Below are 17999 nucleotides of genomic sequence, written 5' to 3'. Positions count from 1 at the left end.
TTTTGCAAATAGGCTGTTGAGCACCTCTTATCTGTCTTTTCACTTTCTGTGTACAGAATTCAGTGCACTTATATACTTGTACAAACACATACTGCAGTGACACATACTTGTCCCTATTTAAATCCAGCACAATATATTATGATGTTCAATACTTTATACAGAAGACCTATATGGCATTGGCTATTAAGTTTAATCTACAGGTTCCAAAATAGTGTTTCAGCTATCGGCTATCTCTTCAATCCAACACCAACAGCAGCATGTTAAATTAAAAGAGAAAAAAGAAAGAAAAGGTGTCCTCAAGCGCTCTGGCTCAGTTTTAAAGCTAGAGAGAAGTATCATATGAAACTAAACCTAAGGAATCCATTGGTACCAACCATGTCATGTTTGTCGCACAGGGGGTTAAATAACGCTCCAAACTTACGCTAAATTTTTGCGAAGAAAAACTGCCATTTTCAAAGGGGTGCCTTGACCTCTGACCTTAAGATATGCGAATGAAAATGGGTTCTATGGGTACCCACGAGTCTCCTTTACAGACATACCCACAGTTTGGAGCAAATCATAGTCAAGTCAGCACACTGACAGCTGTTGTTGCCTGTTGGGATTGAGTTTGCCATTTTATGATTTGAGCATTTTTTTTATGCTAAATGCAGTACCTGTGAGGGTTTCTGTATAATATTTGTAATTGTTTTGTGTTGTTAATTGATTTTTAATAATGAATATATACATACATTTGCATAAAGCAAGCATATTTGCCCACTCCCGTGTTGATAAGAGTGTTAAATACTTTTTACGTACATTTTGAACAAATAACAAATTCGATTAAATATTTATCAAATGTCAGCCTTAATGTTTCGCAAACGTATTCATCACATAAATGTATTCTTCTTCCTTTATGCAAACACATTTCATGCCTCTTCTTCTCTACTTGTTGAAAGTTACAAGCTTGCAGAGAGTTTGTAACTGTTTGATATCAAGTTCAGAGTTCAGTGTCAGTGAGTAATTCTGCCTACGCACATTTCTATAAAAAGGGCCTCAACCTTAGTTACTGTTCATTGTTCAGTGAAGACGACATTTGAACTCTTTGAGATATTGGTCCAAATCTTACTAAAAGATGCCTTGAGGGTGGATTTGTAAAGGCCTTTTGTGCTGCTGTAGTATCCAGCTACCTGCTCAGTGCCGACAAGGAGTAAAAGCCTTCATTCTTGTGCTTTTTTCTACCTCTTTGCCCCGCTCTGGTCTCTGTCCAGCTTCTACCAACGTTAAACCGTCTACTTTCTCTCCCACAGGCTTAATGAGAGGTTTCTTTTTTCCTTTGGTACATTTTCTCACCATATAAAAATTCCCATTTGAAGCATATGGTAGAAAGTCCAATGACTTCAGACCTCATTAAATACTGTTAAGGACCATTAAGTGAAAAAGACACAATGAGGCTGATATAGTAATTACACCTTGTGGTATAGAGTGTGTGTGTGTGTGCAGAAGGAGGTCGGTGTTGCGCAAACCCACATGTTGAGGAATGTGCCTGAACAAGTGTGTGTGTGTGTGTGTATTCACTGTGAATGTGTGTTGTAGACATAGCTGAACACTTGTGTAGAATGAATTTGGAAGATGTGTAAATGAATGGGGTTGAGCACGGTTATAAAAATAAGTGAATGATTTTTAAATATCATGAATGGAAATGGAGTTGAACAGCTGGTCTCTGGTGATACATCGCCATTCAGACATCTGCATCACCACTAATGTAACGGCGAGTCACTGTTTCTAAATGAAGTGGAGAGTGGGAGTCATAATGAAAAAGATTTAGTTGTGTCTGTACGTGCACGCTCTCACACACAGAGGCCAGAAATAATGGAAACTAAAATCAGACAGATGGGTAAGGGCATTTGGATTTTGGATCTGTTAGTTTGACTTAATGTAACTGCTGCTTTCAGCTGAATGCCCGAGCAGCACGAGCCCCATCCTCTCCAAGTTCTTATCGTGCTATTGAGTTTATTGTGCAGAGTTGGCCGTGTTGGCGCTGTAATGGAATAGAAACACGACCCAAGGGAATGCGCACACATTTACACACTTCCAGCGTAATGATCACACGGACTCCACCCCATTTATTTTCCCCTCCGTTGGAAACAGTTACAGCTCTATTTCTGGGCGCAGTAGTGACGCTGCTCCATGAGTTTACATTTCCTCCCTCCAGACTGCCATTGTAAATGTTAACTGAAGACAAATCACCCACTAAACATTATGTTTGTGTAAGAGCTGCATTTGATTTTTTTTCAAGTTAGTTCAGAAAGTGGACTGTAAATAACCCAAGACTGAGGTGTTTGGTCTCATGATTGTAGTATCATTTGAAATTCATTGTGAGTCAAATTTCCACCTCATATTTGTCCTCATTAGGACTGCAAATAATTATAGTTTTCATTATTAATTAATTGATTAATCATTTAAAATATATTTCAAAAAGCATCCATCACATAATCCAGGGCCAAATGTACATCTTCAAACTGCCTGCTTAAAGATATTTGACTTATAGTTATATAAAGCAGAGAAAAGTAGAATATTTTAGACCCTGAATCCAGACAGTATTTGGCATTTTTGCTTGATAAATGACTCAAACAACTAATTAATTATAGGACGTGTTTAAATTGTGACATGAATTGTTTCAGTGCTGCTTTCCATTCTGTTTGTCTTTGTCACGCTCCTATGTAAGCAGTAAGTGAAGCCCTGTAAAGTCTAAAGGCAGATTTATGGTGGATGCAAGAGGTTAATGAGAGTCCTGCGGAGTCGAAGGTTTTGATTTATAATTCAGAGTCAGATTTCTCCCTTTGATCGTTCCCTCGCAACACCAGACGAATGTACTGTCCTTATAAGGATGTATCATACATTAATTATATTTCCATCAGCAATGTGTGTTTATATTGTTTCATTAACTATAAATGAAGCTAAAGAAATCTTTGGATTTGATATTTTAAGAAGCACAATGTGGTTCACTGACCATGTTGTGATTTTGCTACTGTTTGTCACTATCATAAAATGAAATAGTACATTTGATAACAAGAGTCTAATAAAATGCTTACTAGTGAGTGTGTGTGTGTGTGTGTGTCTCAGTCAGATAATTTCCAATGATACAGGGGTAACAATTCAATATATTCTGATATATTGAGATACTGTAAGCAAGGCGACATATTGCAATTTTTTTAATTAAATTTTACGAAAACTGTTATAGTATACAGAACACATCGGAAATACACCATTTTTAGAACAGGCAAAAATAACACATTTGTACTGCATGCAAAAAATCATGCTGTTTTTTGTTGATTTCACAAAACTGCATGAGATTATCATAATGTCTGTAAAGGGGAGACTCGTGGGTACCCATAGAACCCATTTTCATTCAGATATCTTGAGGTCAAAGGTCAAGGGACCCCTTTGAATCTGGCTATGAAAGCTTTCCCTCGCCAAAATTTAGAGTAACTTTAGAGCATTTTTTAGCCTCCTTTGCGACAAACTAACGCTATGACATGGTACCAATGGATTTCTTAAATTTTTTCCAGTTTCATATGATGCCAGTACCTTCACTCTAGCTTTAAAACTGAGCCTGCTACAACCTCAGAAATACAGACTAGTGTCGGATTTTTAAGAGGTTAATCAAAAATCAATATAGTGTTTTGGAGAATCAATACAGTATCACAAAACATAATATTGCGATACTCATGTGTATCGATATTTTCTTACTGCTTGCGTTCCTTTTGCAAGCTTCATCATGCTTTGCAGCACAAAAGAGGAGGCAGACAGTGTGTGTGTCTTTGTACAAAAGTCTATCCGAAATTCAAAAACCTTGTTGCTTCTCCCTTTCTAAATCCAAATCCTACATGTGCCTTTGTGTCACTTAAATGTCTCATGAATGCAAACACAACCACACAAGGTTGTCATCATCCAACTGCAGCAGATTCAATCTTTTCAGTCCATTGAATTTGGCTTGTATTGTACCTTGTTATGATGCGTTTTAACAAATGGATTTTTGGCCCTTTAATCTGATTAGAAGCGTGTGGGTTATTCTGCTGTGTAATTGGATCACGTCGTCACCGCGGGTCCATTGAGGACACTCTCACATCACCCCCGTCTCCTCCTCTGTGTTATGTGTCAGCCTGTCATCTCTCCTCTACAGGTTGGCAGTTAGGCTTGTTACACCGTCTCATAGGGGTCCACGGTGCTTCTTCCAAGAATAGTTCACTTGCTGGATTACAAATGCCACCAGCCATATGCCAATTATACGCAGCTAGTACAGTGGGATATGCCAATTAAACATCCAGGGCATACCAAGGATTCAGAACATTCAGGACATAGAAAGCGTACTGAGCACCCACTTTATCTCTGCCTCTCTATTTCTGTCTTTCACTGAAACATGTGTCCTGTCTTCTCCTTTCTTCTCCCCCTTCTCAAAACTAAAAACACGGGGAATTTAAAGTAGTTATCGAGCCTCCAGTGATTGAGTTTGACATTTACAAGTAAAGTTTCCTGTTTTAGCCATCGGAAATGGGGGTTTCTGAGGTATTCGGACGCATCAGTTGTGACGGTTCTATACCAGGAAATATTGGAGGCTGTAGGGGTAGTGATCGGGACCATAACTCTGCCTGTAGCAGCAGAGACAAGGTGTGAATCATTGGTGCAGTTAGCAGCATGAATACATTACAGAGTGCTTACATTTTGAGAAATTAGTCTGTGAAATGAAGTCTGTTTTGGCTATCAGCATTTTGACATTTGCTGTGTATCATTTCAAATTGACAGCAGAGAAGGCCGACTGTGCCAGCTCGTCGGAAGGTAATCATTGGATCAACTGAGCTTCCTGCTGTCTGTGCAACAAACGTGCACTGCTTTATTTGCATACTCTAGAATAACACATTTATTTTAATATGTAACTTATGGACTTAGGTTACTTTAAAGAAAATCCACCCTTTCATGCAAACCTGAGCCAGCTATTGAACAGAGTCAAAGCCAAAAATAAAGTCATACCGACAAGTTTCCAGACTACCCACACATCTTGAGTTCAAGCAACGTTTATGCACAGAGAAATTGCTGAGTGTTATCTTTCTATCTGCTGCCCCACGACAGTCTGTAAAAACTTGCCAAATGCCTCAGAGGTGCCATAATTAAACAGTTTCTATTTCGGCTGCGTATCTAAACATCTGCGGTATCCCCACATCCTGTTACAGAGACAAACTACCTTCAATAGTGTGAGCCTTTCTAAATGTGTTTGTTGACTTCAAAAGATGGCTACAAGGTTAAACATACAGCAGATTACTACACAGATTTGAATTGGCCTCCGTGTTAAATGAGGTTAAAACAATGCCAGTGCCGAGAGACTTCAAAGTTCAGTCCAGTTGAGTTATATGAATGTGATTTTATAAGCCATATAACTTAATTTGGGCAGTTGTGTTATACAGACGGGTGTAGTGCCACTTCATGAATACGTATGAATACATCATTTAGTAGAATTGTTACGATACTGATACCAGTGACAGAAATCCGTCCGATATTGCCCAAAACTTGGTATCAGGTATCGGCAAGTACGCCAGTCTATGCACCGATCATAATTTATGTCATCATGGCTGCCACTGGCAACTACTGTTTTAGAGCAGCGAAGAAGTACTGATTGCAGGTAGTTTGTCACGTGATGACAGTGAACAACAACAGTGCGGTGCTAGTGGAAAGTGTAACGGTAGTCAGAGCGAGGAAAATGTCAGCCATTTAGCAATATTTCACAGTGGAAAATCCAACAAGTAAAAAGATGATATGTACAGTGTGTAAGGCTTCTGTTTCGAGGGATGGCAGTACCATAGTAGGGTGTGTGAATATTGCACCCTGCAGGATAAATTAGCACACAGGCCGTACACTGAGGAGACAATTAAAGAGAATACAGAGTGGTTATTTATTCCTAGCTTCATTTATTTATGTTCTTTGCAGCTGACAAACTGAATAATGAAAGAAAGTTCTACTGCATTCGTTCTCTGTATGTATTTGTCCATGTTTTACAAAGGGTTGAATCTTAGCCAGGCTACAAACTAAAGATAGCAATCATATCACATCTGTATATGGTCAGTAGTTGATTATATATATATACATATATATATATATATATATATATATATATTTTTATCACTCTGGTATTGGATCAGTACTCTGTATCGGAATCGGTATCAGAAAAGAAAAAATCAGAACATCTCCATAATTAAGAATACTTATTTGCAGAATAAAGTTAATTCATTAAGTATTTGATAAAACAAGGTTAACAGCATACTGTTCAGTGCGGAGACAGGAAAGTGATTTGCATATTAGACCAAACACTGCTACAGGTATCTAGTGAGTGAAGGACTTTCTGTACCTATAACTATGGGATGCTTTATATCTGCGTATTTTACCAATTAATGTGTTCAGATTAACCCCCCACCTTGATCTCTAAAACATTTAAATCTTTAAACGTGCCATTTCCTTGTCCTAGTTCAACCTTCTCCACCATGTCTTACTGTATACTGGAAATCTCTGTCTTCCTTTTCTGCCCAGTGAAGTACATGCGCGAGGCCACGCCGTACGTCAAAAAGGGCTCCCCTGTGTCAGAGATCGGCTGGGAAACCCCTCCTCCTGAGTCTCCTCGTCTCGGCAGCCCTACCATCTCCTCCTCCTCTTCCTCATCGGAGCCTCCGAGCTCTCCTACCCAGCCCTCCCTGTCCCTGCAGGGCGACAGGAGGTGCATACCTCTCAAGATGTGTTGCGTAACCCGAGCCATGACCACACCTGACCCCGAGAACAGGTAGGTGAAACACACACACACACACAAACACACAAACACTGAAAACCATATAAATATGCCTGTATCCTCACTCTTGAGCTGAAGGCAATTCTCTGGAGATGCCGCCATCTTTTTCAGTCACTCTTAAATATTATCTGTCTGCTCGTCTTTTGCTTTTCATTCACAGACTAATGACTAGTTCATTGATTAACTCACATTTTTCAGTCAGCCAGCCAACTCAAGTGTAATTGTTTTTAAAGATTTACATCTTCAGTATGTGGGCGTGGAGCTAGGAGCAGCAGACAGGATTAGAAAGTATTGACAGACGGAATAACAGGTTGATGGTTTTCATGTTTTTATGGGATTTAAGTAGAATATTAAAAACATACAGAATATTGCCGGCATTATCCATTAAAGAGGACCTATTGTGCTTTTGTGCTTTTTCTCTCTCCTTTATTGTGTTAAATAGTGTTTTGTGCAGGTAAAAGGTCTGCAAAGTTACAAAGTCCAGGCCAAAAGAACTCACTCTCCCCCGCAGAAACACTGCTCCTGAACTGCCTGAAACGCCTTGCTTGAAGTCCTGCCTTTTCTTCCATAAAGTGGTGATGTCACCAAGTAACATATTTGCATCATACCTGCCTAGCGGCTAGTTTGGCACGCCCTCAAACAAAACTAGTTAGAGCGGAGCTAGGGCAGAGTCAGAAGAGTTTGGTTTACTTGACCAATCACGATAGAGTGGGCCAGCTGACCAATCAGAGCAGACTGGGCTTTTCGGGAAGGAGGGGGGAGGCGTAGCTCAAACAGAGCGTTTCAGACCGAGGGTGAAAAGAGGTGCTGCAGCACAGCCGGTATGAGAAAAGTAAAGTGTTTTTTGAACAATAAAGCATGTGAACATGATCTAGTAGAAACCCCAAAAACAAGTATGCACCTCAAAATGAGCATAAGAGGTCCTCTTTAAAGTTGAAATACAATTAAAAACACTGTTTTCAGTATATATGTCCATTGGTGCTGTAATTTTGACTTCAAGTACACTGCCATTATGAAAAGGGTGTGTTGGATATATGTTGCAGTAAATCATGTGAGTGTAGCGGTGAACCCGAGTTGACTGCCTAAACTAGCTCAGAGGCTTTGCTTCAATATTGTCACTTGCGATTGCTCCAGAGTTCAACTTTGAACCAACTAAAAGATGATTACCTTAATGAACCAAAGGTTAACCAGTTCTTCTCTGCTCCTTTACTCAACAGTGTGACAGAAAGAGAATAGAAAAGTCCTCCCCTGTGTCTGCAGCCGCCCGCCTTCTGCTATCCTGAAGGGATTACCCAATACTGTTGTCTCAGACTTTTTTTAATCACAAAGACAGACGTTTGAAGTGGCACTGATAATTCTCAGTCAGCGGGGGGGCGGTCTGTTAGGAGGTGTCGTCAAGTTAATTGGTTGGTAATATGACAATGGCCCAATCAAACAGCATGGGGGCAGAAACAGATTTACTGTTTAAACATTTTTGGTGTCTCTGAATGTGTGCTTTCTGTCCCTGTTGTCTCTCCTCTTACCATTTTGTTTCCCTTCCTGCTTGTCTATTTGTTTTGCCATCGCTCTCTATCCTACTTGTTTGTGTTTTTCTGCCCCTTTTGTCTCCTCGCTGTCCTCTCCCTTTTCTTTCCTGATCTCTTTCTCCGTGTTCCCAACTTTCTCTGTTCTCTGTAATCAACTCTCTCCTATTTCCATCCTCTTCCCATTATTGGCTGTCTCTTGATTTTTTTCCCTTTTTCTCTCGCTACAGTCCTCACTGTCTCTCTATATCGTTCCGTCCCTCCATCCATGCGTGTCCTCCTCTGCATATGTATGATTTTAGAAGTGTGAGATAGTTGAACCTCACTAAACTTCAAAGCTTCAGACAGCATCAAAGTCAAGTCCTAACAGTGAGCAGCGACTTCAAAGTCCCTCTGTCTGTATAGACGCTGTTAGACGGCTCAGCGCCGCCACTGTAAAATGTAAATGCTAACACATGCAAACAATCAATAAAAAAAGATACTTGTAAACAAAATGAAAAATAAGAACAGCATCCACAGACAGAGCAGATGGTTCTCTGTCGGCTGGCTCTCCTGTATAATACAAACGTTATTTCCCTCAATATAAAAGTCAAAGATTAAAAAAAGTACATTATTATCGACAGATATTCTCTGTACTTTGCCCGTGGCAAGCACCATCATGACTCTTCAGGTTTGACATTCAGGCTTGAAAACTGTTAAAATGCTGAGCAGGATCTGAGGCCATGCTCGCACTATGTAAATCATTTTTGAGAGAAAACATCTTTTTCAAGGTCTTAAAGCAGTGGTTCCCAACCGATTTTCCTTAAAGCTCCCTCTACGTGTGTCCAATACGTCATCACCCTAAAAAGAATTACAAATCCTCGACTAAATTCCTAAATTTGAATAAGTTGATTCAGTGTATTAAATGAGTTTGTCTTTTTTTTATTAAATCAACTTTCTTTAATGAATAGAACTCGTTAGTTTCGTCAAAATAAATAAAGTGATGATGTCTTGATGAATTCACCAAGCGAATGCAGTTATGATCTTTTTGTAATGGCTTAATTAATTTTCTATAATAGTGTTAAAGCCGAAATTGTTTTTTTGTTATTGTGGTTAAATAGATGTAATTTATGGTGTTTGCTGGTAGACCGCCCCGTTAATACAGGTGCATCAAGCAGGAGAGCAAATGTTGTGTTGTAAAGGCTAAACGGCAACAAATATGGATTGAACCTGAATATGTTGTTGTATTTTGCTAGTAAGTAGCAAAAAATACGTCTTTTTAAATAGTTTTATATCCACACTTTTGTATAAATTATTGTCATAGCCCGGCTCCTAGGCCATGACAAATACGGGAAAGGACGCAGTGATTGATTGTAAATTAAAGATATTTATTACAAATAAATTAAGGATATACAGAAATAACTACAAATGTGGAGTGTGTCAGTCAGTAACATCAGTAATGTAGATGTGGATGTGTGAGCATAATGAAGTGTGATGTGTTGTGAGTGGAAACTAAAGAAAAGCCAAACAAAGGCAGCCCGGTAGGTTCTGACAGGGATGAGTCCAGGTGAAGGAAAAAAGGGCAGAGCAGCACTTGATTGGGGCTTTTATACTCAGGACGCGCCAGCATCAGGTGCTCTGCATCAGGCATCCTCTCCCGTGATACCTTCAAGGACACAGGGAAAGAATGAATGGCCAAATCCACACTGGCATCTCAGTAGTGAGGCAGGGGCCGTCACATTATCCACTAAGTGTGTTATTTTCGTTATACATGAGCAAATCTAATTTTGACAACCTCAGAGCAGACAAATCCTGGCGCACCCCCTGTGATCTTTGGCGCCACCCAAAGGGGGGCCCGGACCCCAGGTTGGGAACCACTGTCTTAAAGGAACACTTTTACATTTTAGGAAATAGACTTACTTGCTTTTTTGCCAAGAATTAGATAAGAAAAATCTAAACCACTCTTGTGTCTCTACACTAAGCATGGAGCTACAGCAGGGAGGCGATTGGCCAAGCTTAGCATTAAGACTGGATGCAAGGGGAAACAGCTAGCCTGGCTCCGTCCAAAGTTTTTTTTTTTTTTTTTTTTTTAAAGTTGCCTACAAGCACCTTTAAAAACAACAACATCTATCCATCTGTGTAGCGTCTTAGCTGGTTGCCATGGCAACCTCACTGTGACAATAAGACAACAAATTGTTGTTTCTGCACTTTTGTTTGTGCATAGATGAAACAAACGAGATACATTGTGTGAGTAAGTGAACTTAAGAGGTGCTGGTAGGTCTATTTTATTTATTTCCCTTTGAACAGAGCCAGGTTAGCCGTTTCCCTTCTCTTCCAGTCTTTATGATAAGCTATGCTAATTGCCTCTCAGATCTCTACACTTAGCGCACAGACATGAGTGGTATATTTCCTTATTTCACTCTCGGAAAGAGGGCAAATAAGTGTACTTCTCAAAATGTCAAACTATTTCTTTAAAGCTACATTTCGATTTGCTTGAAGACAGGGAGTCAAGATCAGATAACATCGTCGAATTCAACTTGAAAGCATCAATCTCCCCGAGTGTAGTGTTTTAGGAAACACTCTCTTGGCTTGAAAAAAACAAACATGAAAGCTTCCTGGTGGAAACAGCTTGTAAATTGATCTGACAGAAAATGTTTGACATAAAGAAGTTTTTGAAAAAAACAAAGCTTTTGCAGACATCAGTGGGGACATAGTTGGACTTAATGCTGTGGTTGGCCAGTTGTTCTAAGATACTTTTTAAGGAAAAATCTGCTTAATACACACCTATTTTTGGGAAAAACTATGAAATGAAACTTAAGCCTACATTTCAAAATGCCCAGTTGCTGGTTCAAATTCCAGCTACACTTGTACAAACCTTGGTTTAAGTATTAAACCTTTTAAGAGCACAATAGAGTTGAACATTCACTTTGTTGGCCATAACTTTGACTTTATTGGTCAGCCAGTTATACGAGGAATTGGGGTCAATAACACAGATAACAGTGTTTTGTGGTTTGATGAAGCTGGCCAAATTTACTTTGACCAGCATGTTTTTCATGAAGGTCCTTCCTTATCCTCACAGCCATTCCCCCTTTGACTCACCAGTAAATATTTAGCGAATGTTTAAATAGGAGGACACCCAGTTGAACGAAACTCAAATTTATACTGAAAAGTTGGATTCTTCTCAGTATCATGGTGTGTTCATAGATAATTTGCATCAGATAAAGATTGCAGGGCACGACTAAACCTACTGTCTGTTTTTCTTATTTTGGTTTGCAGCTGAAATGGTTTAAGAGGCTTCATGTTAAGTGACAGGGAAGTCTGGCTTATCTTTTTTATACGAGACTCAGTGCAATGTTGCGTCCCTCCGAGGGTTTCTCTCTTCATTTCAGCAGATGTTGTTTAAACTGTGTGTAAGCCTGAGAGAGGACTGACAGGAGAGAAGGATATAAGAAAAGGCGGAGCGCACACAGCGATGAGAAGAGATGATAAAAGACGAGGAAAGTAAAAATGTGAGGGAGTAGAGTGTGGAGAAGACTTTTGTAATGCCCTGAAGACATTTTCCTCACCTTACTGTAACATGCACGCTGTATAAGAACATGAAGTCTAACTTTCTGTGACGTTGGTGAAAAATTAAATTAAAAAAATTTAGGATTACACTCTTATCATTTCTAGTGTGGATTAAAAGTGTTATGAGAAGGTGTGGAGGGACGGGATAAGAGGAGGTGAGGAAGGGTGGAGAAGAAAAAGGAAAGAAAGAACAGGAAAGGTGGAGATGCACAAAGATAAGGAAAAGGAGAAGGGTGAGATGCAAAGAGACAAGAGAAGAAAGGAAATTAGCTGCTAATTAATCTGTGTCACTACTGAGACAACATACTTGAAAAACCTGCAGAGTGAATGTAGACTTGTATTTCCACAGAAAACATGTATGGCTGTGTAAAAGGAGGAAATGACTCCTGGCAGAAACAGCATGGTTGCTTAACCTCGACAGGTTTTTGAAAGGATGAAGACTTACACTCTCTCTCCAATTCTCACCTGCAGTAGGACAGGGTGTATGCCTGCATACTATGATATGATAGTACCATATGACCAACATACTAGTGCAAAAAATTGGCCTTATAACTAGGACTGTCAATCGATTAAAATATTTAATGACATGATTGTCCATAGTTAATTGTGATTAATCGCAAATTAATCACACATTTGTCTGTTCAGAATGTACCTTAAAGGGAGATTTGTTAAGTATTTAATACTCTTATCAATATGGGAGTAGACAAATATGCTTGCTTTATGCAAATGTATGTATATATTTATTATTGGAAATCAATTAACAACACAAAACAATGACAAATATTGTCCAGAAACCCTCACAGGTACTGCATTTAGCATAAAAAATACGCTAAAATCATAACATGGTAAACTGCAGCCCAACAGGCAACAACAGCTGTCAGTGTGTCAGTGTGCTGACTTGACTATGACTTGCCCAAAACTGCATGTGATTATCATAACGTAGGCATGTATGTAAAGGGGAGACTCATGGGTACCCATAGAACCCATTTTCATTCACATATCTTGAGGTCAGAGGTCAAGAGACCCCTTTGAAAATGGCCAAGCCAGTTTTTCCTCACCAAAATTTAGCGTAAGTTTGGAGCGTTATTTAGCCTCCTTTGTGACAAGCTAGTATGACATGGTTGGTACCAATGGATTTCTTTGGTTTTGTTGTTTCAGATGATGCCAGTAGCTTCACTCTAGCTTTAGAACAGAGCCCGATTGAACATCCGAAAGATCAATTGCATTAATGCGTTAAAGAAATAAGTGGCGTTATTATCACGTTAACTTTGACAGCCCTACTTATAACGTGAATGATTCAACCTCTTACTTTAGTATCCTTGTACTCCAGTGTCGTTGGTTTAAAGCAGAGGAACTGTTTGTGCTCTTTATCCCATTGCATATTTTACCTGAAAAGCCTGCAGCTCTCGTATCCAAAAGGAAGTCCAACTGTTAGCCCTGCCCATTCACAGTATTTCTCCACACCTTATCAGATTACTCTTCATGCTGAAATGGCAGTTTACGATTCAGCTGTGTGGCAAAATATTTATTAGATAAAGCGAAAGAAGGGACGTGCAAAATCTGTAAAGGTAAACTATGCACACGATTCAACAAGTGGCTTAATCAAACATACAGACCTCCATTCTGTGTCAGAGCAGTATTCAACCAGAACACCGAGTGCAGAAGATCACTCAAGTTACAGCTAAATGGCCAAGAACAATGCTGCCAGTTCCTCAAACCACTGCCTACACTAATAACCTCAGGTCAGAACTGGTCAAATGCTTCCACATAACCACTTGGACATAAAACTGATGAGAGGATATGCTGAAAATCAGAGGATCAGACAATTCTAATGATTTTTTAACCTCACAGATAGTGTATTTTTGAGAGGAGTTGTACTAAAAATGAAAAAGTATAATCCTACAAAGCCCAGGAATCACGGGAAAAGAGTAATACCTTGAACTCTACATGACTCAAAGCAAAAACATTCAAGACCTAGTGTCTAGGCAGGTAGGCCTCACATGGCCACACAACTTGAAAATTCAAATTATTAAGGCTATTCATTGACTACGTAAAAATGCTGTTAAAAGGGAAATGTTTAAATGTCACATCATTTTAAAAAGGTTAGCATTCGAAGACCTGAAAAACCTGCAACTGACTTGCAGTTTGCTTATGAAGAATTGTCCTCAGCGACTTGAAATGTGACACTCTTTACCAAAACTCGAGACTTGTCTTGGACTTATCCCCAAAAAACTTTAAAACTAGCTCTGAATGAAGCCTGTTGTTTGTGTGCTGCAACAATCATTCCATGTTGAGTCATCATCTGGATTTAGTTAGAGGCAGGGTGGGCAAAAACAAACAATTAAAGGGATTAATTGTGAAATCTCACCACAGTTTCTGTGACACACAACATAACAAACATCTTGATTCTAGTAGACTTATATCTTGTTTCAGTATATCAGTATTTCAACAGTATTATATGCGTTTTTGCTTTAAAATGGATATTTTGCCATTTCTTTCATGCACTTATTGTGTGCATGCAGAGCTCATTAATGAATATTTACAATAAAATGACTGCGTGAGTCACATCTGTATGGAACAGACCTACCAAGCTTGAATACATATTTGCTATATACGTAGTGCTAATCCTGTGAGAACGACTACCCTTTGATCAAGTCAATGATTGATCTTCATTCAGGCGGGATTTATATAATTCCATACATTCAAGTCCATCTACAGGTCATCCAGTCCATGTGCTCTTCTCCCAGTGATTCCTGCATTGTGTCATGCATGCAGGAGATGGTTAATTCAGCCCCAAAGCCACTCCACATCTTGGCCAGATAATGCTTCTTGTAGGTCTAGTATAACTCACGGCAGTCAAGTTGTTGCTAAAACAAACACCATCCTTAAAGAACCTCCTCTATCAAACGCACATCTGGTCATTTATTCTCCCCCCTCCTTCCTTCCCCCCTGCCCTCCCCCTTGCCTTTTTACGGGCAGCATTTCTATTTTTAACCCGGAGAAACACCTGGAGCTGATCTAGACGGTCTCTCCCACCTCCGGGGGTTCGACGGAAGAGCAGATTCATCACATTCACTGGGGCTTTTCCAGGTCCCCAGTGTGTCGGCCTACTCTATGAATAAAAGAAAGCTGCAAAGGAAGCATGTTTGCAGAGATGAAACCACCCTGGTTTTGGAGTAGTTTCTATTTTAAACCACTGGGAGCACCTGGACAGTGGAGTGCTGTGAACAAGAGATGCTAGATATTTTCAGAATTGGTGGCAAGCTCGTGGCCAAATCTCAGCGTGTGAGGCGCACGCCGAGGAGTCGTTTACCACGTCTTGTCCTCCTTTACTCCACGGAGATGAACGGCATTGATGCTACAATATGACGTGCACTGCACTGTAAAGGCTGCAACGTGTGCCTTTTTAAAATTCATATTCATTGAGCGCACAACCAAAGAGCCGCTCAATGAGATGGAGAAGCATCCTACAGATGCATTTCTCTTGAGGCCGGAAATACTCCCTTATGATATAAGGAGATTAGCTATGGGGAGTTTAGTGGGAGACAGCATTGTGTCATATGGCCCACTGAGGATGCATGAGCCTGTTTTTGTGTTTTGAATCGACTTGAATGAACTCAAATTTCAATGCACTTCATTTCATTGTTCTGACCGAGTGTCCATTTTCAAATGAATGAGACAAACGAGCATCTGCTGAAGACCTAAATGGATAACATTTTGGTTTCTAAAACTATGAATTGAGATTAAATTGGGTCCAATTGGGTCTGCCTGATAACAACAGGTTTTCAATATTCAAAAAGGAATTTATTCAACGAGGGTTGTGAACCATAAAAGTCTTAGAACCTGTCCAATGATAACAGAGAGGTTAAAGCCGTTTTAACTTTTCTTATCTCCTCCTCCAGACAACTGGAGCTGCACTCCCCTGACGCCAGGCACACCGTGGTGCTGCGGTGCCCAGACCAACCGTCGACCCTGTCCTGGTTCTCTGCCATGCACTCTGTCACATCCACACTGGCACAGGTCTGTCTTTGATTTCATTGATTTTACAGGTAAATTCTCATCAACGTGACCATTAGAGTTAGATATCTCAGTGATTCCATACACTGTGGGCCGTGATTCGGCTCCTCAGAGCTGCTCTGAATCTAACGCGTCCTGAATGATCATCCCACCACAGCGGGCGCTTGCAGAAGTGATCCAGAACACAGCCAGGACGGGGGTAGCTGGCAGCAAAGAGATACGACACCTGGGATGGCTGGCAGGGAAGGTACGAGTGTGTGTGTGTGTGTGTGTGTGTGTGTGTGTGTGAGCGACAGACAGGGAGTGTAAAATGCTTTATAATACCAAACTGTACAATCGTGTGTGTGTGTGTGTTTCTAGATTTCTCACATTTTTAACGAGTTGCCTTCTCTCCTACTACCATATATGGTGTGTAGGTGTCTATGTGCTCTTATTCTATCTTTGTGAGGACCCGTTTGAGTTTTACATCTTAAAAATGTGGACATTTTTGGAAAATTAGGATACACACTGGGGTGAGCAGATGAGAATGGGTGAAATAGAGTGCTCCAGGGATGACATATTTTTGTAGGCCAACTAGGAAGTCAGCATCTCCCTGGTTCCCGCAACAAAAAGCCAATGGGATTTTTCCATTGGGTTTTGGATTATTGCAGAATATAATCTCTGTGGCAAACAAACGTTTATGATACTTCCACATTTTGTTCAGCATCTCCACACATGAACACCACTTTTTAAGATTTTTGAAGTGTAAATGCAATCGGCAGAAGTTAAAAGCTAACGTTAGGCTATAAACAAACTACACCACGGTCACGTGAGTATACATAACAAGGCTGTAAAGGCGGACGAGTCGGCGTCTCATTTAGCCACATGTTAGCAACCGCGTTTTTTAAGACACATAAAGGCTTCAAAATTCCTGAGTGGGATATTTAGTGATGTATTTTATGTCGTAGAACAAAACGTTAAAATCTCTTCAGCTTGTGTTAACCACAGACCTTATTTCAGGCATCTAACTAAAAACCTGTTAAAAAAAAACATCAACTTCCAGACAAAGGAACCGCCTTTCTAGGTAGATAGGACTCATTCCTGTAGAACTCTATTCGGGACAGGGGAGTTAGATGTGGACGTGTCCCTCAGTACATTACATTCAGTGTAAACGAACAGTAGCAGGCTAATAATAATAATAATAATAATAGTAGTATTCTTTCCTGAAGCCTTTGAAAAATGTTTTTCATTGGATTTCGTAAGGCAGCAATGATCCACACATATTTCCCTCCCTGCCGATTTTTGGATATTATTTTGTGTGTAAAGCTGTGAAACATGATATGATGAAGGATGATGTGTTATGTGATATTTGCTTATTTTCCAAGATATGGATTGTATTTTGATTTTTAAGGTTTAGTTTCATATTTCTTGTTGTTACAGTTGCTATTTATTAACATTTTCACGTTTGTGCTTATGTGCATCACTGATGATTTTCCTTTTACTCGATCAATTGTATTTAAATATATATTTTTTAATTTAGTGGTTATCTAATATTAACAGGGTTAAGGTTAGAATTAGGCTTCGATTTTTTATGAGCTCAGGGATGCATTACGGCAATCAGGGTATAGAATTACAGATGTGTGTGTGTTTGCGTGCGTGCATAGGTAGTGTTTGCATGCATATTTTTGCATTATGTATATTAACTGTACACACACACACATGCAGACATCTTTGAAATCCATAAGCACGTACACAGCCAGGTAAAGCTTCACTCTCTCTTTCATACAAAGACACACACACCTGTGCAAACATATCCAGACACGAGCACACACTCACACACATTCATACCTATCTAATTGAGTCCTCATGAATTTGCCAATATTTGATCCTTCAAATGCAGTACAATACTGTTACTTAGCAACATATTCTCATTATGTTAAAAAGCTGACCCTTGGCCCTTTAATTCCCGCGATGTGATTGGCTGAGGCGGAACTTCAAAGAGCAGCTTAGGATTCCATGGCTGGGCTGCAGATAAGCGCTCATAATGAGAATAGTTATGGAGCATTGTAAAATGAAATACGGGGCTGTGTGTGTTAGTGTGTGCGCGCTCTAAGTTAAGAGATTAA

The 17999-nt window shown here is 39.8% G+C and overlaps 1 protein-coding gene across 2 annotated transcripts in view; it reads left to right on the top strand.

Annotated features, from left to right (window-relative positions):
- Positions 1-17999, top strand: part of sntb1 (syntrophin, basic 1) — a 45255-nt gene that overhangs the window by 9035 nt on the left and 18221 nt on the right. For both annotated transcript variants that reach the window (XM_037784703.1, XM_037784705.1), the window contains exons 2-4: positions 6556-6802; positions 15780-15897; positions 16052-16141. In XM_037784703.1, coding sequence (XP_037640631.1) covers positions 6556-6802; positions 15780-15897; positions 16052-16141 — 455 coding nt within the window. The remainder of the gene's footprint in view (positions 1-6555; positions 6803-15779; positions 15898-16051; positions 16142-17999) is intronic.

This window comes from Sebastes umbrosus, chromosome 11 (assembly GCF_015220745.1).
Source record: "Sebastes umbrosus isolate fSebUmb1 chromosome 11, fSebUmb1.pri, whole genome shotgun sequence".
NCBI lineage: Eukaryota > Metazoa > Chordata > Actinopteri > Perciformes > Sebastidae > Sebastes > Sebastes umbrosus.
This window is presented reverse-complemented; position numbering and strand designations above follow the sequence as displayed.